The sequence below is a fragment of the Schistocerca americana genome, chromosome 3 (assembly GCF_021461395.2).
Source record: "Schistocerca americana isolate TAMUIC-IGC-003095 chromosome 3, iqSchAmer2.1, whole genome shotgun sequence".
Lineage (NCBI taxonomy): Eukaryota > Metazoa > Arthropoda > Insecta > Orthoptera > Acrididae > Schistocerca > Schistocerca americana.
The window spans coordinates 525,721,931-525,747,950 of NC_060121.1; the positions used below are offsets into that span (position 1 = coordinate 525,721,931).

The 26,020-nt window shown below is 39.6% G+C and overlaps 1 protein-coding gene across 1 annotated transcript in view; it reads right to left on the reverse strand.

Moving 5' to 3' along the window:
- Window positions 1–26,020, reverse strand: part of LOC124607017 — a 231,844-nt gene that overhangs the window by 103,691 nt on the left and 102,133 nt on the right. Inside the window, exon 5 of the mRNA XM_047139176.1 lies at window positions 20,145–20,306. Coding sequence (XP_046995132.1) covers window positions 20,145–20,306 — 162 coding nt within the window. The remainder of the gene's footprint in view (window positions 1–20,144; window positions 20,307–26,020) is intronic.

Genomic DNA, 26,020 nt, shown 5'->3' on the forward strand with positions numbered 1-26,020 from the left:
TAAAGGAAGACATCCAAAAAATTCAGAGATGTTTTGTTATATTTATTATCGCTAGGTTCGATCAATATGAAAGTATTACAGAGATGCTCCATGAACTCAAATGGGAATCCTTGGACAGAGGACAACATTCTTTTTACAAAACAGTATTAAAAAAATTTAGAAAATTGGCATTCGAGGCAGACAGTAGAATGATTCTACTGCCATCAGTATACATCTCACAAAAGGATCACAAGGACAAGGCAAGATAATTACAGTTCACACAGAGACATAGACAGTCACTTCCCCCTCACTCTATTAGCAAGTGGAAAAGGAACAGAAATGACTATTAGTGGTACAAGGTGTGCCATATGGTTGCTTGTGGACACTGTATGTAGATTTAGCTGCAGATGCAGATGTAGACCACCGGACATATGTGATAGTTTATCACTCAGCTGGTAGGCAGTGTCATTTTATTTTATTATAGCTTATTAGTAAAACCTGGAATTTGTTAACGTTTAATCTTTCTTTCCTTATGAGCCATTGTTCACCAGTGCTAAAGTCCCAAACATTCTGATTCTAGAAATTTAAATTTAAGTTTGGATTTTTTGTCACATAGTTGAGTTTACAAAGCAGACATTGTTTTTAACATTTTACTTCATTTTTACATTTTTTATATTTAACACTCATTTATGACACAACAATTCATTCTTTTAATGTTGGCCTCTTTTAATGAGCCTCTAGAGAAAACATAACAATGTTGCTGGAGAATGTACTTAAACACTCTGTAAATGAAACGATTCACCTGCTTTTATCATTGTCGTGTCACTTACGGTTGTTAACTGTTATCAGGTATGTGTATTGAAACAAAAATATCAAAATTTTGTATCAATTTTGTGCCAAACATAGTGTCTGTTTGTGAAATACTGATATTCACGTGCCAGTTTTTTTTTTTACTTTGTTTTTGAAAAATAAAGGAAAATATGAAAATCCATGTTCCAGTTGTTTCAGGAAATGTTGGAAGATTTTGTCACTGGAAGTATTTGTTTGTCAACAGATGTTCCCTCATTTTCGAGAACCTCTGTGTGTAGAAAGTTATACACAACAATAGCTATAACATGGTTATACAACAATTTTTGTACATCTTCAAAGAATCAGATTTCTTAAAGAAAATACAACAGTTCTAAATTCATTATCTTTGTCATAACTTTAGTTTTGACCTCCTACAAAATTTCTCATTACTCTACTTCACTTTATAACACACTTTACATATGTTTCATATCATTTTTATGACATTTTATTGATATTTTCAGGCCATTTTGGTGATAATTTTTGCTGTATTTTAGGTCATACATATCCAGGACCTTTTTCATTTTCATGCTTAATGAATTCTCATTAGGGGAAACTGCCCCCCCTCCCCCCTGCCACTTTCAGGTGAGTTAATTTCCTTATTAACTGTAATGATATTCTTCTGATGCCAGCACAACATCAGAATGATACACACAGAATGGCTGATCTAGGAAGCAGTTATAAGTGCTATGTCTGATTGTCTGATAACAGCATCACTGCCACAAAACTAAGTACAGAGATCTCAGTATGAAAAGGACAGAATGCTACTCACCACAGATGAGGCATAATGTCACAGGCACAAACAATGAAAACATTGCTACACTTTTAGCTTTCAGACAAATGGGCCTTTTTCAGAAAACGTACACCCACACACACTCAATTCACACACATGTGGTTACTGTCTATGGCCGCTTGGGCCTGACAGCGCCTTGTGCCTGTGCTGATGTGAGCAGCAATCCATGGCGGATGGTGGGTTAAGGAGGAGGCATGGGATGGGGAGGGATAGCAGTGTAGGGGTGGGGGAATTTTGTGCTGTTGCTAGAGCAAGCAGAAGTTTTATGCATGTGAGTGAAACCTATATGGGAGAAGAGGCAACAAGCCACGTAGTTCCTTCCAGACCACTAGAGGCGCTAGGGGTCAAACGAAGCTGGAACTGACCAATGAGAGCTGACCAATGGCGGTTGCTGATATTCTATCATCTTGCTCTGTATGAAGTCTACAGTTACAGTTGTCTTTCTATTTGTTTCATATTGACATACTACTGATCTTCATTATAAACAGTTTTTTTTAGTTTAAATTTCATAAAATTCACCATGGAACTGAAGAGATTTCCTGCTGAAAATATGTCTACAATTAATCCTAAGGTAAGACATTTAATTTTCAGTAAATAATCTTGTAGGCTATAAATGAAATTTATTCTCTTCCATTGTGAATTAAGCTGTGTGATTCCCATTCGTTTGTTTAAATAGTTTTGATACGTCTGTAGTAATTTTATTTAATGAAGAATTTTATGGTTTTTTTTCTTCCAGAATATTCAACACAACAAACTGACATTGAAATACTCCTGTAAATTACCTGGCTGTTGATCTGTATATTATCTGGGTTCAATGGTGAAAATTAGCAACAAGCATTTCCACAGGTTCCCAAAACAACATCAAGAGTTGCTTCTGAAGTGGAAAAGTGTTTGTAAGCTGTCACCTGATGTGAACTGTGCTACTTATTTTGCTTGTGAAGATCTTTTTTCTTTCCAAAGAAGTTTTTATGAACAAAAATAGGCATAGGCTAAACAAGGGTGTGTTTCCAAAACATGTCTGACAGTCACTGCTCAAGAAAACATCAAAAATAGACTTGTAAACGAACACACTTATATTGATTTCTGTAAACATTTAAAAGCTCCAGGATGTTTTGTGCATCATAGAAACCGGATGCAACACTTGAAACTGTCAGTAAGACAAAACAAGCCTGTAGTGTAAATAACTATAGCTAAATAAAACTGTAGCAGCTAAATTGGACTCCAAATATTCCTGAGTAATAGGTTTGTCACTGCTGTATTGCAGTGTGTGATAGCTGTGTTTAAAGTATTTTATTATGATGCTAGCCAAAACAATTAAATAGCATGCCCAGAAAACTGAGATAAGAAAACTAAAAGCAAAAGAAAAAACCTACAATGAACATAAACAAGGAGGAGTGCAACCCGCAATGTTTAACCTTTTTTAGTTCACCTCCATACCACTAGAGGCACTGCTATTGGTCCGTTTTTCCCTCTTGTAACACAGCAGTTTCACTTCTCTTTTCTTGTTGTTCTGTGGCTTGGTGGGGGCAGGATAGGGCCGCTAGGAGTGGGGAAAAGACTAGTAGGTGCATTGATGGAACAGAAAGTGAGGACAGTTCTGGAGTGGCAACAGGGAAGGGGGTGGAGAACAGGGACTAGCAAAGGCTGCAACCAGGGCAGGAAGGGAGGGTTCCCACCTGTATGTTTCAGAAAAGCTGGTCTTGGTAGGAAGGACCCAGTGGCACTGGCTGTGAAGCAGCAGTGTATCCCAGCCTCCTGACTGCACCTAGCAGTCCTGTACCCACTGTAACCCTACTCATTTCTACAGCAGTACAACACTTCCCCATCCCTACCCTGCTATCCTCCCTTCTCCACTCCATGTCTCCTACTTACCCCTCTAGCCCCATCCACCCACCAAAGATTGCTGCTGATGTCAGACACAGCCACAGCCTGCATTTGGACACGTGTGTGTGTGTGTGTGTGTGTGTGTGTGTGTGTGTGTGTGTGTGTGTGTGTGTGTTGCGTGTGCGTGTGTGTGTGTGTGTGTGTGTGTGTGTGTGTGTGTGTGTTTTCTGCTTCTGAAGAAAGACTTTTTTAAAAGATAAAAGTATTGTGTCTGTCCATGTCTAAACACCTCCTCTTGCAGTGATTAGCAGTCTATCCTTTACATATTGTTGTTATTCCATCCTGGACTTTCTACTGTTTAAAGTACAGGGACAAATGTAATCATTATGAAATGAGCAATGAATGTCAACAAGAAGACAGCCTACACCACCAATTATTGACCATTCTCATCACATATAAACTGGCCCATATCGCAACAAGTAGTCCTGTTTAGTCATATGATTATGTGGCTTTTAGTTTTTTTTTACTTGTAAGAGTATTGTTGTTGTTGTGGTCTTCAGTCCTGAGACTGGTTTGATGCAGCTCTCCATGCTACTCTATCCTGTGCATGCTTCTTCATCTCCCAGTACCTACTGCAACCTACATCCTTTTGAAGTAAGAGTATTAGGCACTTTATTTTTAATGCCTTGTATACTGTGTCTGTCTATGTAAGACGAAATGTATGAGGAAAATGTTAGTGAGTGTGTGGTGTGTGTGTGTGTGTGTGTGTGTGTGTGTGTGTGTGTGAGAGAGAGAGAGAGAGAGAGACAGAGAGAGAGAGAGAGAGAGAGAGAGAGAGAGAGAGAGAGATTCCAGCAAATAATCAGTGTAAGTGGTTGAGTTCTGTACTGTTTTTAAGTACATGGTACAACATATTTTTTTTGAGAGGCAGCTTCCATTAGCACAGTCAGAACAAGACACGATTTTTAAAATTATTTGTTCATCATGTTCCACAGATCCCATCAAGATGGAGAGTATTCAAGGATGTGGAATGTGTCAAAGTATATACTGACAAAAGAGAAGAAACTGTTACAAATTTACTGTAATCTGTCTCCTGTATTAGCAAACTATCACTCTTCTTCTCAGTATTAGTTGCACTTCACCAGCTAAATAGAACATAGTAAGACTGCTTCCTCAGTTATATGAAATAATTGCCACTTAACATTTATTGATAGTTTAATATTTACTTGATTACAATGGTATTTTTCAAAGAACTTAGTTACCGGCTTTTGGAACAACAGTGGCCTGTTCACAATATACTATTATTTGTCATGCAGCTTTATAATTATTAGCGCTTCTCACCATGTAGCTAAGAGAAATGTTCAGTTCTTGAATCTCAATAATCGGATTATTTTTAGAAGGAATGGTTAATGAGACAGCTTCTGTTGTTCCTATGAACACCCATAAACTGTGCCAACATGGAATGTAAGTGACCAGCAAAACAAGTGATGGTGTTTCACAGATTCTTACTGAAGCTACCCAGGGATGACATGCAGTAGCTGTTGTTCCCCTGAACAGCAAACAATGTCAACATCCAATGAAATTATCACTGCTTAGACAAATTTGTGATTCTCTTGGATAGCTTCACCTGAAGAATTGATTCTCATCTTAATGAAACAGTGATAGTGAAAATGATAGATTTTGTCACATTTTCAGTCGTTTTATTAGATGTAACCAAGCTTGCAATCTCTACAGAAGCTACTACATTATTTTCTAATAATTCTGATGTCCTGTTTGCTCATTATAATGATGAGCATGGAAATGAAACTTCCAAGTCTGCTGTGAGTTAATTACTGTGCGAGAAGACTCATACAAAAGTTGTTTTTTGGTTAACTCTTAACACTATGCCTTATCACCTTGGTCCAGTGTAAACAGAAAGATTATTATGTGCAGTTTTCAAATATAATCCAAGATTTTTTAAAAAAAGCGGGTGTTGTGGGTGTATTGTATTGGTTACAGGTTTCATGCTACAGTAATAGCTAAAAAACAAACACTGAAGTGGTCAGGATGGTACAAATTAAATGCTTACACCAACTACATATCTCATCAACTGTATCATTATAGAAGGTACATTTCTAGTACACTGAGAGAGAGCATAGTCAAACAGATGCACAGATAAGGATCAGACGAAGAAGCATCAAGCTACAGATCAATGGAACTGGCTGCCACATTTGGCAAGATCTGTAAGGCTGCACATCCTAACGCCTTCTTCACAACAAACAATATTTAGGCAGAAGCTCAGCATGGATTTTGAAATGATCAGAACACTATGATTACTGTTACAGAATTTTTGTGCAAAGTAGACAGCTGTCTGTACAAAGGGAAGGACATTGTGACCATCTTTTTAGATCATACATAGGCATTCTGATCTGTTCATCCTTGCTCTACTCTAAAAGAAAGTACACAGCATCAGACTCACATAATTTTAACTCCTGTCTGCATACTTAAAAGAGTCATTAACATTGCAGGAAACAAATTATTGGAATGGTGTGAGGAAATTCAACATTCAGCTCATGTATGAAACAGTTATGCAGAGTGTGCCACAGGGGTGAACAGTGGAACTATATCTTCAGGGTGTTAATATGGGGGGGGGGGGGGGGGGGGGGGGGGGGAAGGAGAATCTGGATTTTCTGGTTAAAAATACACTTTTCCCAAGGTAAAAACACATTTTTTGCAGATTTTTCTTGAGTAAAAATATGCTATACTCCAGGTGAAAGTACATTTTTTTCCATGTTAAGTGACAATATACTTTCGCTTGGAACTGTAAAACTTATCAATTCTTTGAATGGTAAGGGTTTTATACAATGGCAAGAACTTTCCAGCACTTTAGGAGATGAAACACCCCCCCCCCCCCCCCCCCCCAAAAAAAAATGTACTTTGGAAATGTCTTTGATGCACAGCAACATGTACACTGCATATTTTCATATTACAAAAGTATAGATACAAATTCCACGAAATACAGCATTGTAGATTCTGAAGCACTGACACTGAGACAGTTATGTGCTTTTGTCAGCCAATCATAGTTCATGTCACATGGTCTGCCAGCCAATGACAGCAGATATTCAAAGCATAGGACATGTAATGTAGTCAGCCAATAGCAACATCACTGTTAAGTAGTGCAAACACACAAATAGGAAAAGTTGATGGTTTAAATTAATATATATACAGCATTGCCACAGAAAAGCTACACTTTCTCATATGATACTGATTGTCAAAAAAATTTTGCAGGTTCTTCAGTGGATGTGGTTAGGCAGAATCCTAAGAGTACAGCTTCAATTGCAGCTGCTGAGTATTTCTGACAAGCAGGATTATGAGTTTCACTGGTGTCCACCAAAGATTTTATGGGTTACCTGGCTGAATTAATGTTCTATTGGGCAGTTTGACTTTTCCACACATTTGAAATTGCACAACAACTTGTAGCATTGCAAGTTGTTCTGAGCAAACGTTTATTTTAGGATAGCTTGCTGTCTGTAACTGCAGGGGCTGACATCTAGCAGCCTACCTGGGAAACACACGTGCATCTGTCACTGCCTGCTGTGGGAAAGCTATTCAATGATTCTTATTGAATGCGTACATTCACCACCTATAAGACTCTAAATAAAGGATAGTAGTTTTTGTGTAATCACTTTCATAATTTGTATACTGCACTTTGTTATTAATAGACAGGTGGTGTGAAAATCTCAGCTTTCTAGTGGGCATATTTTCAGAGATAAAACTTACTTTAAAGTTAGAAAAACTACGCTTAAGAAAGGAAATTCACTTGGGAACATTTATGACTTGTTTTTGGTTGTCAGTTGAAATACTCACCTGAAGTATCAAGGTATAAAATTATTTAATTGAAATTTAATTTAAAAATTTCAAATACCATACAATTTTCATAGTATGAAATCTAGAATAACTTCAGAAAGAACTATTAAAACCAATATTTATTTTATTATGTGTTATGTGAGCCTGTGAGTAAATGAGAGTGCGTATGTGGGACATTCATCAAATTCCAATATTGCGTCATATACTGTCTTAAGTAACGTGCAAGAGTTACACAAGCCTGTTGTGGGAAAATAATCCTAGGGGATTAACCCACTTTGCTGATGCTGTGTGTCTAACTGTGATTGCTATTGTAACAGAGTAGCCAGAAAGTCAGCTGGAGTAAAATCTGTATCTAAAGAATATTTCCAGAATTATTGTCTTTTTGTTTTCGTTTATTAAACATTATTTTAATATTTGTTTGTCAGATTGACGCAAATGCGTCTGTGTATAAGGATTGGTGCAGACTAGTTTTGGTGCGAGTATGATCATGAGCAAGTATTCTGATTGGCAGTCAGCATGGTCAGCCACTCAGAATTGAGACAGTTCCTGCTTGTTACCTGATAGTTACACTGGGAGTTAGGGAAGTCGCTCGCTAGCTTTGAACATGGATGGTCACGTTACTAGTGCCAGAAAAAATAATGTGTAAGATGAAGAATTACTTAGTGTTTGAGTTATTGGTGAGCTAAGTTGATAGCAGTTGTTGTTGAGGACTGTTTGGCGAAATTTCAGAGGTTTTGACTAAATCTGTTGGACAGATATTCACTTGTGAAATATTGGCCTTCATAGAATCTACATGGCATGTTTCAGTATTCAACTAATGAGCATTTTTGGTGAGCTGTTTCTTTTTTAGAAATCCACAAGAAGGACTGAATGTGAGGATGGGTCATGAGTTGTGCTTGGGTATCTCAGTTGGTAGAGTGGTGAAATTAATGACTGTGAAAATGTTGTTTAGATTGGGTTGGGTTTGGACAGATTTCTGGCTGCTGAGCATGTGAAATGTGTGTATGAATCGTGGACTGGAAGGAAATAGCCAATAGTTTAAATGTGGACTGAATAGTACAGTGACGATGATGAATAGACACGAGAAATTAACCCCTGACCCAGCGCAAACTCACAACGCCTTTTTTTTTTTTTTTTTTTGAGATAATTATACTTGTTGCCATCGTTATTGCATAATTTGTCATCTATGAAAGAACTAAAGTAAATATGAAAAACTAACCTTGAAGCTTGGTATTTTTGACCATGTGGACTGTTTAAGATATATCAAACACAAGTATGTCAATAAAAGTTTAAATTATGGCATAAGTGACTGGTGTCTGTGCCTGAGAATTTTCTAAGTTGCTGGTCCTCAAAGTGTTACGTTCTGAATGAGATTCAGATTCTCTGTGATTTAAGAAATTTATCACACATTCTCACATGTAACATAATTCATCTTGAAATTTCCTGACAGATTAACACTGTACACCAGACCAAGACTCGAACTCAGGACCTTTACTGTTCATGGGAAAGTGCTCTACCAACTGAGCTACCCAAGCACAACTCATGACCCATCCCCACAACTTTACTTCTGCCAGTACCTCATCTCCTACCATCCGAACTTCACAGAAGTCCCCCTGTGAAACTTACAAGACTAGCACTCCTGGAAGAAAGGATACTGTGGTGACATGGCTTAGTCACAGCCTGGGGCTGTTTCCAGAATGAACTTTCACTCTACAGTGAAGTGTGAGCTAGTATGAAACTTCCTGGCAGATTAAAATTGTGTGCCAGATCAAAATTCAAACTTATGAGCTTTACCTTTCATGAGGAAATGTTCTACAAACTGAGCTACCAAAACATGACTCATGACACGTCCTCATAGCGTTACTTCTGCCGGTACCTTGTCTCCCATCTTCCAAACTTCAGAAGTTCTCCCGCAAACCTTGCAAGACTAGCACTCTTGAAGAAAGGATATTGTGGAGACACGGCTTAACTGCAACCAGGAGGATGTTCCCAGAATGGAATTTTCACTCTGCAGTGGAGTAGGTGCTGATATGAAACTTCCTAGCAGATTAAAATTGTGTGCTGGTTGAGACTTGAACACAAACATGAAATGTAAAAAGGTCCAGAGTTCAAGTCTCAGTCTGGCACACAGTTTTAATATGCCAAGAAGTTTCATACAAGCATACACTCCACTGCAGAGTTAAAATTTCATTCTGGAAATATCCCCCAGGATGTGGCTAAGCCATGTCTCTACAATACCCTTTATTCAGGACTGCTGGTCTTGCAGGTTTTGCAGGAGAACTTCTGTGAGCTCTGGAAGGTAGTAGGAAGGTACTGGCGGAAGTAAAGCTGTGACGATGGGTCGTGAGTCATGTTCCAGTAGCTCAATTGGCAGAGCACGTGCCCACAAAAGGTAAAGGTCCCAAGTTCGAGTTTCAATCCAGCACACAGTTTTAATCTGCCAGGAAGTCTTATTTTAGTGTACATTCCATTGCAAGTGATAATTTCATACTAGAAACAACCCCCACACTGTGATTAAGCCATGTCTTTCTTCCAGGAGTGCCTGTCTTGTGAGTTTCACAGGAGAACTTCTGTGAAGTTTGGAAGGTAGGAGATGAGGTACTGGGGGAGGAAAGCTGAGAGGACAAGTCTTGAGTTGTGCTGAAGCTCAGTTGGTAGAGCACTTGCCATGAAAGGTAAGGCCCCACATTCGAGTCTTGATTCAGCATACAGTTTTAATCTGCCAGGAGGATTCATATCATATACTCTACTGCACAGTGAAAATTTCATTCTAATAATTTATCTTGCATGAAAAGATACTTACTTTGAAAGTAATGCTTCTCAAACCACCATCTGCATGACTTATTAGAAATGTAAACACTCATTGAAAGCACTTTGTTGTTGTGAAGCCTTTCCGAATAATGATATTCTGGGCCAATTCACCACCATCAAAAAAAGTCTTTACAAGTAAGGAAAAGGTTGTCCAAATGTTTTGTGTGGTGTCTCAAAGAACTTCATGTTACAACCTTTTTAAGCAAATAGGAATACTAACCACTACTTCACAACACCTCTTTCCAATCATGACATTCATGCTTCATGATCATTCTCAATATGAAACCAATGAAACATACCATCATCATAACACAAGAAGGAAATGTGACATACACTGTGACCTGAAACATTTGTCCCTGGTGCAAAAAGGTGTAAAATACACAAGCACAAAAATCTTCAATGTACTTCCAAGTAATATTAAGTGCCTATGAGGTAATAATGTACTATTTAAAAGTAAGCTAAAGGAGTTCTTGCTTGAAAAAAGTTTCTATTCTCTAGAACAATCCTATATCAGAGATAGCTAAGATTATTTATCATGTATTATTGTGTATTCCTGATCGAATATATCTTGCTGCTTTAATTAGATTAATTGGTGATCTATAAGTCAAGAAGATAGTAACTTTAACTCTGCAAAAAATTGTTTGGATAAATCTGAAAATTGTATCTTACCCCTAGGATCAGGAATGGCATCTTCAACTAGCACTTGCTGCCCTTCAAAAAGCTGGCATAGTCATTAACAAAGATAAATCTCAGTTGTGGAGAAACAAAATAACCTTTCTCAAACATGTTCTTAATGTCGATGGCATCAAACCCATACCCCAATGAACAGAGCTCATTCAGCTGTTAACACATCCATAGACATACCCCAAGCTTTCATCTATGTTAACTGCCACATGTGGTGGCAATTGAGGCTCCCTCACTCTTATTCTTGCAAGGTTGAATACACAGGGAAAAGGAAACTTGTGTGGACCACTGACATGCAAGCTGTTCAACCATTTCAAAGACTGCCTCATAAAATGGCTGTTCTGACACACCTGATACCAGATGCACAGCTCACTGTCACTACGGATGTCAGTGATTTGGCCATCGGGATGCCCCTATAGCAAGTTGTGGCAGGTGAAATGTAACGACTTTGCTTCTTCTCTAGAAAACTCACAGAACTGCAGTTAAAATGGTCCACGTTCAGTTAAGTGTTTCATGTTGTGTACAAAACAATTTGATATTTCAGGAGGCTGCTGAAGTAGACATGTCATGATCTATATGAACCACATGCAACTCAATGCTGCTGATGCTGCTGTGTGTCACCCATCAAAGGATATATGTCCTCAATGCTTTTGTCATCTTGAACTCATCACACAACACACAGCTCACATTTGTTACATGGAGATGACAACATCATTACCGACTAGCTCCCATGCATCAATACTGTTTCACTCCACATCAACTATGCTGAACTGATGGATGAACAACAAGACCATGATACATCTATAATGAACCTACTCAACAGTGACACTCTAATCTTCACAGTGAATGGTAAGTAATTCCTGGCACTGATGTCCACATTACCTGTGATTTTTAACAGAACAGAATTTGATGTCTCATTGCCACGCTCATGAGCTGACCAGTGTTTGATAAGCTTTACAACCTGACTTGCCTGAGGGTTCGACCAATGGTACATCTCATAACCAAACTGTCCATTTGGCTAAGATCAACTGATTGCCGCATCTAGTCACAAGCTTGCCTGGTACACCAATATAGAAAGGTTGACTGGCATATGCAGTCTCCTCTCAGTCACTTCGATATACCTCATGCACAATTTTGGGATGTGCACCTCAACCATGTAAGCCCCCTGCTGGAATCAGAAGACTACAAATACATTCTGTTAATAACTGATCAAGTCTCATTCTGGGTCAAAGTCATGCCTCTGATAGACATCACAGTGGAACCCACTGCTTGAGCTTTCATCGACATGAGGTCATCTCACTTCGATTGCCCAGAAACAGTTACCACAGACCAAGGGAGCCAATTTGGATCATCTCTGTTTGATACACACTGCCAGCTCTGTGAAATTACTCACAATCATAAAACCGCATACCATTCACAGACTAATGGGCTCGTGGAATGGTAGCATTGCACTCTGAAAATTGCACTCATGTGCCATGGTGGACTGTTGGTAGAGGCCTAACTACTATAGTTAACCAGTCCCTTCAAGAAGAGTGGTAAAGCCACTATTCAAAAAAGGTACAAAAGAACATATGAGAAACTATCGCCCAATCTATCTTCTTCCATCACTATCAAAAATATTTGAAAAGATAGTTGGCATACAAATTCAAAATGCCATAGAAAATTTTAAATTATCTCAAAAAATCAGTATGGATTTCAAAAAGGCAAAACCACAGTATCTGCTATAAATAATTTTGTTGATAAAATTAGCTCATCTCTAGCCAACTCACTGCATGCCACAGGAATTTTTTTGGGACCTCTCAAAGGCCTTTGATAGTGTGAATCACTCCTTGCTACTCTGTAAACTGGAAAAGTATGGAATTAGGGGCATGGTATTAGAATGGTTTAAATTCTATGGAACCAACCAGAGACAAAGAGTGGTTATAACATCAGAGAAAGGAACTTATACTTCAAAATAGAAAACCATTTCACTTGGAGTACCGCAAGGTTCTGTCTTAGGTCCCATTCCGTTTTTGTTTTACATAAATGATCTGCCACTTAATATTGGGTGTCACCCAGTTTTATTTGCAGATGACACATCATTAATCATTGGAAGTAGCAGTACTGTTCAAATTCAACAAACTGTATTATACACTTTAGAAAAATTAGATAACTGGTTTGATTGAAATGGGTTAAAATTAAACATGTAAAAGAGTCAGTTAATGCAGTTTAAAACAAAACAAACAAAATTAAATGATATTCAGGTCAGTCACAGAAACCAGGATTTGCAGGAAGCTAGCTGTGTGAAATTCCTAGGAATGCAACTAGATAAAAATCTATCATGGGGATCACATATACAGTACCTTGTAAATAAATTGAAAAGCCTAGCAATTGCAATGAGAATATTGTACAATGCTACCAGTATGGGCATAAGAAAAGTAGTATATCACAACTACTTTGAGTCAGTAATAAGGTATGGAATTGGATTTTAAGGTAACTCAAACCATATATGTCGAATGCTAAAACTTGCACAATGTAGGGTGAAGAAAATTATGTCGCCCACTCCTAAAAAATCAAAATATAGGAAGTGTTCCATCACTATACATATATGAGCTGATTATCTATGTACACAGTAACCCTCATTTATTTGTAGCAAATCATTTTCAACATGATTACAACACCAGAAATCTAAATAATTTTATGCTGCCCACCCACCATTTGAAACTTTATTGCTCAAACTCCACATTATACATGTATGAAAATTTATAACAAAGTGAAAGGAAGAGAATTGCTCAGCATAAATTTAGAAATACTGAAAAAATCCTCATATGAGAAACTAGTGCAGAAATGTTACTATTCAGTAGAAGAATTCATAAATGACAACCTGAAAATTTGAGCAGGAGAGAGCAGATACTTAGGATGGTTAACCTTAAAAGTCATTCACTTTTGAAGAAAAATTATTAATTGCTTAATTAAGTAATTATTCAGTATTGTACATATTTTGTGTTTTGACGAGTCTCCTGTACTTTAAGTCAATGGCTTGAATCTCTATGTTATGAGACAATAAACTTCTACTTCTGCTTCTACTTATACTTGACATGGGTAGAGGCCTTTGTACGATGTTTAAGGAGGACCTATGGGCTTCCCCTGTGGAAGTCCTGTACAGCAAGTCCATTATGCAGCCAGTGGAGTCTGTCCTCTCAACACCAGCTCCCGACATGGCAGACCTACCAGTGTTACTGCAGCAGGTGAAGTACCACATACACAATTCACAGAAGCGACCACCTACTGCTTACACTGCCCCAAACCTTCATACACAAGTTGCTCTCAGACTGCAACTATGTAATGCTACACAATCTGGCCAGCACTACAACCATCTTATTCGAGTCCATTTTCCATTGTCAAGCCTGGTCCACATACCTTCAACATCTTGCTCAATGGGAAAACAATGATTGCCTCCTGGTACAGACTGATAGCGGCACAGGTCCTCCATGACTTTCTCACTCCTTGGCCTATAAATTCTGACACCTCATACAATGATGAGGACAACAACTCTCCCAGTAACATCAGGCATCTTTGCTATGTGATGACCTGGCAGTCATCCCCTCGATGTCCATGACTTTGATCCTATAGTGTCAGCATCAAACTTGTTTATGACCTCATAGTAGATTAATGTCACAACACTCCTGACACATTTACCGCATGGATAGTCCACAACATCAACCTTGTCTTTTGATTACTGGAATGTGTTGTGTATGGAGCTATAATCTCACACTTGATGGCAGATGGCACACACACCATTACCACACCAGCACAGGCTTCTCTTCAGTTGTTACCTCAGGCCCTGTCGTCAACTCCAATACCAATACCCTCTGATGCACCATCCATGCTGGCTCATCCACAGTTACCGCCTATGCCTGATTTGGTCTCGCCAGCCAGTCTCCTTCTTACTTGATATGGTACCACCTCTGTACCACCACTACCAACTAGATGCTGGGAAACAGTTCACTCATGTCTTGCTTTGCAGCTGGCCACAACACATCTGGTCATGTGCAAATGAGCATGGTTCCCATGACTGATGACACTTGCCAATCATCACTTCCCCCAGCATACCATACTTTGGTGGAAGGGGGGAGGGGGGGGGGCTCTTGAAGGGACATTGGGAACATCAGTGCTAGCGACACCACTGACCAGATAGTTTCCACAGCAGAATGAAGTATCTGTGAGCAGTGCAACTAAGACCCACGGCAGTTCTATTGGAAGTGTTGCTGTGTTGTAGTCCTCTCTGTATCAGTAAAGGGTATCATACTAAATCATTTTGGCTACATTAATTGTGCACCTCTTTATATCAGTTAGGGAAGTGTACCACGTACGTCAATGGTTAAATGTGGTAGGAAAAATTGCCAAATCCATAAGAGACAGTTAAAATTACATAATATTTTTATAAATGAATCTCTAGATACCCTGAATGAATTCTGGGCTCCTTATGCCCTGTCTCTAGCCTTTGAAACCAAATTGATTTTGACAACAGAAACTGCAAGTTGTTATCTGATATTGATTTCTGTAAGCAGTGAAAGAAGATGCAAAAGCAATTACAGAGTATGTAATGACTTAATCTGGACAGTAGAAACTACAAGTTAGAGCCAGAATTAAAAATTTTTTCATAAGAGTGGAAACAATTACCTAAATATGTAGTCTGTAATTTGTCAAACCAGTTATGTCTGCATAAATAATATAATGCATTCATCTGGATATAATAGAGGGAAACATTCCACCCATTACATGCAGTCTCCCATCCTTCATCAAAGACACCAACCACTTTCTCGAACGCCTGGAATCCTTACCCAATCTGTTACCCCCAGAAACCATCCTTGTAACCATTGATGCCACTTCCTTATACACAAATATTCCACACGTCCAGGGCCTCGCTGTGATGGACCACTTCCTTTCACACCGATCACCTGCCACCCTACCTAAAACCTCTTTCCTCATTACCTTAGCCAGCTTCATCCTGACCCACAATTTCTTCACTTTTGAAGGCCAGACATACCAACAATTAAAGGGAACAGCCATGGGTACCAGGATGGCCCCCTCGTACGCCAACCTATTCATGGGTCACTTAGAGGAAGCCTTCTTGGTTACCCAGGCCTGCCAACCCAAAGTTTGGTACAGATTTATTGATGACATCTTCATGATCTGGACTCACAGTGAAGAAGAACTCCAGAATTTCCTCTCCAACCTCAACTCCTTTGTTTCCATCAGATTCACCTGGTCCTACTCCAAATCCCATGCCACTTTCCTTGACGTTGACCTCCATCTGTCCAATGGCCAGCTTCACACGTCCGTCCACATCAAACCCACCAACAAGCAACAGTACCTCTATTATGACAGCTGCCACCCATTCCACATCAAACGGTCCCTTCCCTACAGCCTAGGTCTTCGTGGCAAATGAACCTGCTCCAGTCCGGAATCCCTGAACCATTACACCAACAACCTGACAACAGCTTTCGCATCCCGCAATTACCCTCCCGACCTGGTACAGAAGCAAATAACCAGAGCCACTTCCTCACCCCCTCAAACCCAGAACCTCCCACAGAAGAACCACAAAAGTGCCCCACTTGTGACAGGATACTTTCCGGGACTGGATCAGACTCTGAATGTGGCTCTCCAGCAGGGATATGACTTCGACTTCCTCAAATCCTGCCCCGAAATGAGATCCATCCTTCATGAAATCCTCCCCACTCCACCAAGAGCTCTTTCTGCCATCCACTTAACCTTTGTAACCTCTTAGTTCATCCCTATGAAATCCCCAAACCACCTTCCCTACCCTCTGGCTCCTACCCTTGTAACTGGCCCCGGTGTAAAACCTGTCCCATGCACCCTCCCACCGCCACTTACTCCAGTCCTGTAACCCGGAAAGTGTACACGATCAAAGGCAGAGCCATGTGTGAAAGCACCCACGTGATTTACCAACTGACCTGCCTACACTGTGAAGCTTTCTATGTGGGAATGACCAGCAACAAACTGTCCATTCACATGAATGGACACAGGCAGACAGTGTTTGTTGGTAATGAGGATCACCCTGTGGCTAAACATGCCTCGGTGCACGGCCAGCACATATTGACACAGTGTTACACCATCCGGGTTATCTGGATACTTCCCACTAACACCAACCTGTCAGAACTCCGGAGATGGGAACTTGCCCTTCAGTATATCCTCTCTTCTCGTTATCCGCCAGGCCTCAACCTCCGCTAATTTCAAGTTGCCGCTGCTCATACCTCAACTGTCTTTCAACAACATCTTTGCCTCTGTACTTGCCCAAACTCTTTGCCTTTACAAATGTCTGCTTGTGTCTGTGTATGGCGGATGGATATGGGTGTGTGTGCGAGTGTACACCTGTCCTTTTTTCCCCCCAAAGGTAAGTCTTTCCGCTCCCGGGATTGGAATGACTCCTTACCCTCTCCCTTAAAACCCGCATCCTTTCATCTTTCCCTCTCCTTCCCTCTTTCCTGATGAAGCAACCGTTGGTTGGGAAAGCTTGAATTTTGTGTGTATGTTTGTGTGTGTTTGTGTGTCTATCGACCTGCAGCGCTTTCATTTGGTAAGTCACATCATCTTTGTTTTTAGATATAATGCATTCATCTTTGTACATAAATATGGCATTATGTATTAACCTATGTACATAAATACAATGTTTGGAAAAGTCATTATTTGATGATTATGTGTAAAAAGAAATGTAAATAAAATAAATAAAAGTTTTTAATTTTATTTTGAATTGGTAGAGATGCCTAATAACATCCATTTGCTAAATGGTGTGTTGCTGTGCATCATTACAGTAATTAACATGGAGATAGTTTTTTTGAAGTATTAAATAAAAGCAAAACCAAAAAATAAGTGACAGTCACAGGGGCCGCATGACTAGATTTAGATTGAGAATATTCATCTATAGACAGTTTTCAGGTGCTTGTTTTTTGAAGCTTCAGATTTTAGTCTGTTAGTGGTGTGATGTCATTCAGTGGATGGAAAATATGTTTTAAAAGTAATGGTACCTACAGAAATCAGTTAAACACTTATTAAAAGTTCTGTCTATAATAGCTATTCTGTAATCACAAAATGTAACATCATTTTCAGCCCGTCGTAACAGCTTCTTGCCTGACTTAATTTGAAAGGAAATAAAATTGAATGCATGATTAATTTTAACAAGTGGCATTTACAAGTTATCAAATGCCTACATCACAAATTTTAATTATGTCCATCACAGTTAACACTATGTAATAATGCATGCTTTTATAAAAATAGTTAAACCACGTACGGTGGGAAAATTTTCAAAACTATTAGAACACACAAGTTCTTTACATATGATACAAACACTGTATATTTTGTTTTCCTTCCACAAATTTCTAATGGCAGTGGTTTGCATTTTTGACTTCTGCGAGTTTTGGCCAAAGATTCTCTGCATGAAATATTTCATCTGCTGTTCTGTTCACTTGGTATTGGTTTACTTTAGGTGGAGGTAGGATTGACCTGCCTCTTTTTACACTACTCGCATCATGATAACCAATCTTTATTAGTGCTCTTGCTGTGAACACTATAAATATAAAAGAGTGAAATTATTTTTCTTTGCCCTATATATGAACCAGTAATTTATTACACACATATCGAGAAAATCACAAATACTTACAGGTACCAATGTTTCTTGTGGTGCTGGTGCACATACAATGCCAAACATTAGTCCATTACATCAACACCTTCAATGTACAAATTGTAGTAAGCAACAACATGTGATTAAAAATGTCAATAATTTCTTCTTTCTTGCTCCTTCACTTTGCAGCGTCCTGTTACTCGTTACCAATGCTTGCTGAAGCCACATAAACAACAGAGCTGTGAAGCCAGCAAGTAATTGTAAAACAACTATCATTTATTACTGTTGAAACTGCTTCTTTGCCTTTTTTCCTCAGTTAGTTTTCAGGAAGTATCACGGATTGAGCTTCTTGGAGCCTATTTGGTCAACACATTACTGTGGCATATATTTCATTTTCTACAGTTCCTGTAGCAGAGGATTATTTGTGAACCAATTATTGAAAAACACTTTATGGTTTTTGTGTTCTAGATCATCACAGTCTCAAGATAACATCTGCACAGGCTCAAAACTCACTGACCATTCCTCTTCTTCCACTGCTTCCTGGTAAACTTCAAATCTGTGCACATATTATGAGCTACCTGCAAGAACCCATATCTTGAGGCCTCATAGTTCAGGTTTCCCTGCTTTATATTGCTTCAATGCGTGTTGGCCTCTAATTTGTAGTTTGGTTATCAACAGACTGTGTTCTACATCAGGTGCTTGTAGAAATGAACTCTGAAGGGAATCTGAAACAGGATGAATATTGTACAGTTGATCATATTTTCTACTCCTTGTGCACTGTTGTTGTTTATCTCAAACTGACCGACTCTCATGCTGCTCACAATCAGATCAGTTCTGAATGCAGCCTCTAAACACAAATAGGACCTAATCCTAGGTTATTTGACGTAATACATGATTACATTTATACCCAAGAACTTCTGCAAAATCTGGCACAATAAGACACAGTTCTTCATTTCCATTTTTGTTGCATGCAGATTAGCTGGCAAACAATGGTTTCCATCAAAGCAGAAGAGAATAGAGGCATGAAAATGCCAACAAGTGCCTTCTGATCTAGTTTTATTTTGTGGTCCCCAAAGAATAGGGGAACAGATATGTAGAAACAACTGTCTGACATAGTTCATGTACTATTCACTTGTCTATTACTTCTCTGAACTGGTGCAGTAGTCACAAAGCACGGAAGAATAGTAGGAGACTCAATCTCTTCTTCAATTCCTCTGAACTTGAACTATTTTCTGGGTTGATAATATTTTTGGTCTGTTCCAGTATCCTCTGGTAGATACAGTATGTCCTGAAGTAGAAGTAAATGGCGACTAATGGTTTCCATACGTTGTCACAATAATGACACACATGTTCAGAGCCCATGGTAGTAGAAATATGTTTATAATTCATTCTCAGTGATAATACAATGTGGTGATGTGTACAGACCATCTCATTAATATTACTACTTTCAAATGCCTTCATGCCTTCCACAGAACAAATCTACTGTATGCAATAGAGGTATCTGAGAGGGCAATAGCAATGGTGTTCAAAGCAGAAAAGTTGTCATCCAGCATCAGGTAGCAGCATTGAACCTAAACTCCAAAACTGTTTATGATACACCTTTAAATTGAGATTGAAAACAAATTTGTGGGAGGTTGGTGTTTTATTTCAGATAATTTTTTAAAACATCTGTGACAAATATTTGAAAACATAACTTAAGCCAATTCATATTAAGATGATTACTTCACGTTATTTACTTACATTTTGAGATTATTGAAGTACTGCTTTGTCCATTTTTCAGTAGCAATTGTTCTAGCAATTGCTGATGCAGCTAAATCTGTATCAAAATTGAAATATGGTAAGTCTGATACCCAGTCTCCTTCAACTTCCACTTCATATTCCTTTGCAGGGTCTGACTGTAACCTGACGAAATATTATAAAGAACACAGCTGTAGATGCAAACAAACTGTATGACATCTCTGCAAATCATAGGAAGTTAAGTTTATGAAAATATCAATATGTCTGTCAGCAAATATTGAAGGAATAAAAAAAAAGTTGTGATACTTAAATAACTTCTCTAACAATAACACCTTTATGTAAAAGTAGACTGTGTAAATAATTTAAGATTGTGTCTAAGCATGAACAAAGGTTATAGGCTCTATTGGTATAACATCAAAATGTTAGCAATGCATATTTGGAAAATGCTGTAACAGAAATTAAAAAGCAAAATAGCCAGTATGCCCAAAACATCAAACACAATAATGAAAATGACTGAAAAGAAATGTAAGGCTGGTGAGGTATAGATTGTGTTTGTTCTAGAAGCCAAAGATTGAGTCATTACATAACTGAAGTCTGAAATGCTGCATCTGTAAATATTTTAACTCTATTACAATACTTAGGTGAAAGACTAAGATGCCAAATTTCTAAAAAGTGAAAACACAGAAAACTGCGTGACGTACAATGGGAAAGAAAGCAGAGGAATTCTACTGAAACAAACAGAAGCTGGTAAACAGATGGATAGGACAATGTTCAGTGAGTAACATTAATATTCAGATACTTTGAGATTATTGCTCTGCAGCATCATAACTTCACTTTTAACACAACAAAAATTTAAAAAAATAATCAAGTGTTATATTAAGGTAGTTACTCAGTAAATAATAGTATTAACCGTTTTATACAACTTGTAACAGTTGTTAAATAATACTGTTTAAATAAAACACTGTTCAGTTTTCAAATAATGGAAAATCTAGGATGGACTGTAACAGTATTATGAGAAGGAAAGTTGCTACTAACCATGTAGCAGAGATGCTGAGTCGCAGATAGGCACAACAAAAAGACTTTCACAATTAAAGCTGTCAGCCATTGGCCTTCGTCAACAACAGACACACACACACACACACACACACACACACACACACACACACACACAAACCCAACTCACACAAATGACTGCAGTATCAGGCAACTGAAACCACACTGCGAGCAGCAGCACCAGCGCATTATGGGAATGGTGACTGGGTGGGGGGTAACGAGGAGGTTGGGATGGTGAGGGGGAGGGATACTATGGTGGGGATGGCGGACAGTGAATTGCTGCAGGGGAGAGGTGGAGAAGGGGCAGGGGGAGGGGGAAGAAGCAGAAAAGGAGAGAAACAAAAAGACTGGGTGTGGTGGTAGAATGACGGCTGTGTGGTGCTGGAATGGGAACAGGGAAGGGGATGGATGGGTGATGACAGTGACTAATGAAGGTTGAGACCAAGAGGGTGATGAGAACATAGAATGTACTGCAAGGAAAGTTCCCACCTGCCCAATTCAGAAAAGCTGGTGTTGCTGGGAAGAATCCATATGGCACAGGCTGTGAAGATCTCCTGTGCCTTATCTTTCCAGTCTCCCACCATCTCCCAACGACCCTCCATCCAGACACAGAGGAGCATTCCCCTCGTAACTCAGTACCACCCAGGACAGGAGCAACTGAATTACATTCTCTGCCAGGGTTTCGACTACCTTTCATCATGTCCTGAAATGAGAAATGTCCTTCCCACTTTCCTTCCCACCCCTCCCACAGTGGTATTCCGCTGTCCACCAAACCTACACAATATACTCATCGATCCTTACACAACCCCTGCTCCCAACCCCTTACCTCATGGCTCATACCCCTGTAATAGACCTAGATGCAAGACCTGTTCCATACATCCTCCCACAACCACCTACTCCAGTCCGGTCACTAACATCACCTATCCCATCAAAGGCAGGGCTATCTGTGAAACAAGTCATGTGACCTACAAGCTAAGTTGCAACAACTGTGCTGCATTCTATGTAGGCATGACAACCAACAAACTGTCTGTCCACATGAATGGCCACCGACAAACTATGGCAAGAAACAAGTGGACCACCCTGTTGCTGAGCATGCTGCCCAGTATGACATCCTTCATTTCAATGACTGATTCACAACCTGTGTCATATGGATCCTTCCCACCAACCCCAACTTTTCTGAATTGAGCAGGTGGGAACTTTCCCTGTAATACATCCCATGTTCCTGTAACCCTCCTGGCCTCAACCTTCGTTAACCACTGTCCTCACTCATCCAGCCCCGTTCCTGTTCCCATTCCAGCACTACACAACCATCATTCCACCACCTCACACAGTCTTTTTATTTCTCTCCTCTTTTGCTACTCCTCCCCACCCCTCTCCACCTCTCCCCTGCCCTCCGTCTAACCTGCAGCACTTCACTGTTTAGCACCCTCAACATATTATCCCTCGCCCTCTCCGCCCCAGCCTCCTCCTTACCCCAACACAGCCGCCACTCCCATCATGCACTGGTGTTGCTGCTTGCAGTGTGGTTTCATTTGCCTGATACTGCAGTCCTGTGTGTGAGTTGCATTTGTGCGTGCGTGTGTGTGTGTGTGTGTGTGTGTGTGTGTGTGTGTGTATGTGTAATGTTGATGAAGGCCAATGGCCAAAAGCTTTAATTGTGAGAGTTTTTTTATTGTGCCTATCTGCAACTCAGAATCTCCACTATATGGTGAGCAGCAACTTTCCTTCTCATAATACTGTTCAGTTTTCACATTACTTTAATATTCAGACAGGTGGCAACAGCACTTGTTTTTAACAAACGTGTAAAGTTATATAATCTGAGTTAGAAGACAGTGTTTGTTTATAAGGTGGTGAATTATTCAAATGGTACAATGCATGCAAAGCCAATACCAGTTTTGATATATGACAACTAGTGGTTGTTCATAATGTGAAAGGTAAATGATATTGACAAGTTGCTACCATGTTCATAATGAGTAAGAGTACTGTGGCAGATATCATCAGACAATTAAAGTACAAGGACTGTATAGACTCTGTACCTCAAAAAGGCCAACCAAAGAAATTGGATGCATGTGATAAGAGGAACCTAATATGAAAAATAAAGAAGGATCCTACACTCAATGCACAAAGGTTAGCAAGAGAGCTTATAAACGAGACTGGAAAGGAGGCACATCCTCAAACAATTCACTGAGAATCAAAAAATAGTGGCTACAATGGAAGAGTGGGCAGGAAGAAACTTTATGTGAATGAACAGAATCAAAAGAAGGGACTGGACTTTGTTAAACGGTTTATTATAAAGGAAGAAATATGGTGGAACGACATCATTTTTACTGATAAAACAAAGCATGGAGGTGGCAGTGTTCTTTTCTCAGGTTGTATATTCAAACTTGGTTTGGACAAATTAGTGTTCATCAACATTATCAACAAAGAGATCTATGTGAACAAATTAAAAAACAATTTGCACATAAGTGCTGATAAAATGGGGGTATCAAACATGTTTAAGTTTTACCAGGATAATGACCTGAAGCACTGCATCTGTCCTGAACTGAGAGTTTCAAGCTTCTCACTGAAATATGACACTAGTGCTTTTCTACCTAACTTAATGAACATAGATATCATTCTAATTGTTTTATAACAATGAAAATAATCAATTATTCACAATATAATGCAAATGGATAGATAAAAAATCTACTCGCCAAGCGGTGGCAGAGGAAGACACACACAAAACAATTTAATGTTTACGAACTTTTGGAGCCAGTGGCTCTTTCTTCTAGCAGAACAGTTGAAGAGGAAGGAAGATGGGTGAAGGAAAAGGACAGGAGAGGATTAGGGAAAGGAGTGAAGTTCATAAAAGTAGCCCAGAATCCAGGGTCAGATGAGACTTACTGGATGGGATGAGAAGGAAAAACCAATTGTTGAGGAGGGCACTGGATGAGATTTGAAAACATGAGGGCTTAAAGGTAGAAGACAGGTTAATATGCAAGACAGAGATTACTACTAAAACATCATGCACTAGTTACTAAGAGTGAAAAGCTAAGTGCATTTTCTGTAACCACTACCTCTAATCATCCCTTGCAAGCCTTCCAAGAATTCCTCAGATGCAGCATTGCTTCACAACCTTTCCTCAGGTCCCTACAAATTGACCCTAACCTATCCTCTGCAGAACTTCAAGCTCTATAGTCCCTAAAAGGTGATGACCCTATCATTATCCTCCCATCAGACTAATGATCTACCACTGTGATACTTGACTGACAGGAGTATGTTACTGAAGGTCTATGCCAGCTGTTCGACACCTGTACACACAGCATCTGCCATCAATAAGCCATCCCTGTGATTCAAACTGACCTGCAGTCCCTTCTAAAAGCCTCAAGACCCTCACAAGGACTTACACCTCAATCCATCGAACTTCTTACCCCACCCAAACCATGCACCTCCAACTTTTACCTTATTCCTAATATCCACAAACACAATCTACTTGGCCATCCTAAAGTTGCTGGCTTCAAAGCACCCACTGAATGTATATCTACCTTAGTTGATCAACATCTCCAACCCATAGTACAAAGACTTCCCTCCTGTATTAAAGATACCAACCATTTCCCAGATCATCTGAAATCCATGTCCATCCCACTCCCACCACACATCTTGCTTGTCACTATTGATGCCATCTCCCTCTGCTCCAACATTCCCCATGTACATGGTCGGTCTGCTGTTGAACATTGCCTCAGTCAACACCCACCTGATTCCAAGCCTATGACATCCTTCTTGCTCATGTTAATCAACTTTGTACTTACCAATGATTACTTCACCTTTGAGGGGTCAACATGCAAACAGATCAGGGATATGGGTGTGGGAACCAGGATGGCTCCTTCCTATGCCAACATTTTCATGGGTCCCTAGGAGGGGAGTTTCTTGGGATCCATAAGCCTTCAGCCCCTGGTTTAGTTCAGATACATTGATGACACCTTTGCCATATGGACTCATGGTGAGAATGACCTGTTAAAATTCCTGGAATCTCTAACTACCTTCTCCCAATTAAACTTCACATGATCCTATTCCGAACCCCATGCCGCATTCCTTGATGTTGATCTCATCCTCACTGAAGGCCAGCTACACACTTCCATCCACATCAAACCTACTAACAAGCTTACATTTTGACAGTTGCCATCCTTTCCATGTCAAACGTTTCCTCCCATACAGCCTTGGCATTCGAGGGAAACATATCTGTTTGGATGCGGAGGCTTTACAGCAATACGCCACACTCTCACTTCAGACTTCACTGGACTTAATTATGAAAAACAGCCTAGTTCTGAAGCAGATTTCTTGGGCCATCACATCCAATCCTGGTACTGCTGATCCCTCCAGAAAACAACTTTGGAGCACATCACTTGTCACCCAGTATTATCCTCGTCTTCAATGTATCAATCAGCTACTTAAACGAGGCCATGACTTCCTAAAATCATGCCCTGAAGTGAGATCCATTCTGTCTGAGATTTTGCTCATCACACCTAGAATAGCTTTTTGTTTCCCTCCCAATCCCCGCAATGTACTTGTCGGACCCTATGCTCCTTCTGCACCCATCGCCTTACCCTATGACTCCTAGCCTGGTGACCAACCCCATTACATGGCTTGCCCTACGCACCCTTCTACCACCACCTATTCCAGCCTTGTCACTGGCAAAACATATACTATCATAGGAAGAGCCACCTGTGAAACAACATATGTCATACACCAGCTTTTATATAAGAACTGTTCAAACTTTTACATCGACATGACTATTACCTAGTCATAAGTTAGGATGAATGTGCATAGGCAGAGGGTGTATACAGGCA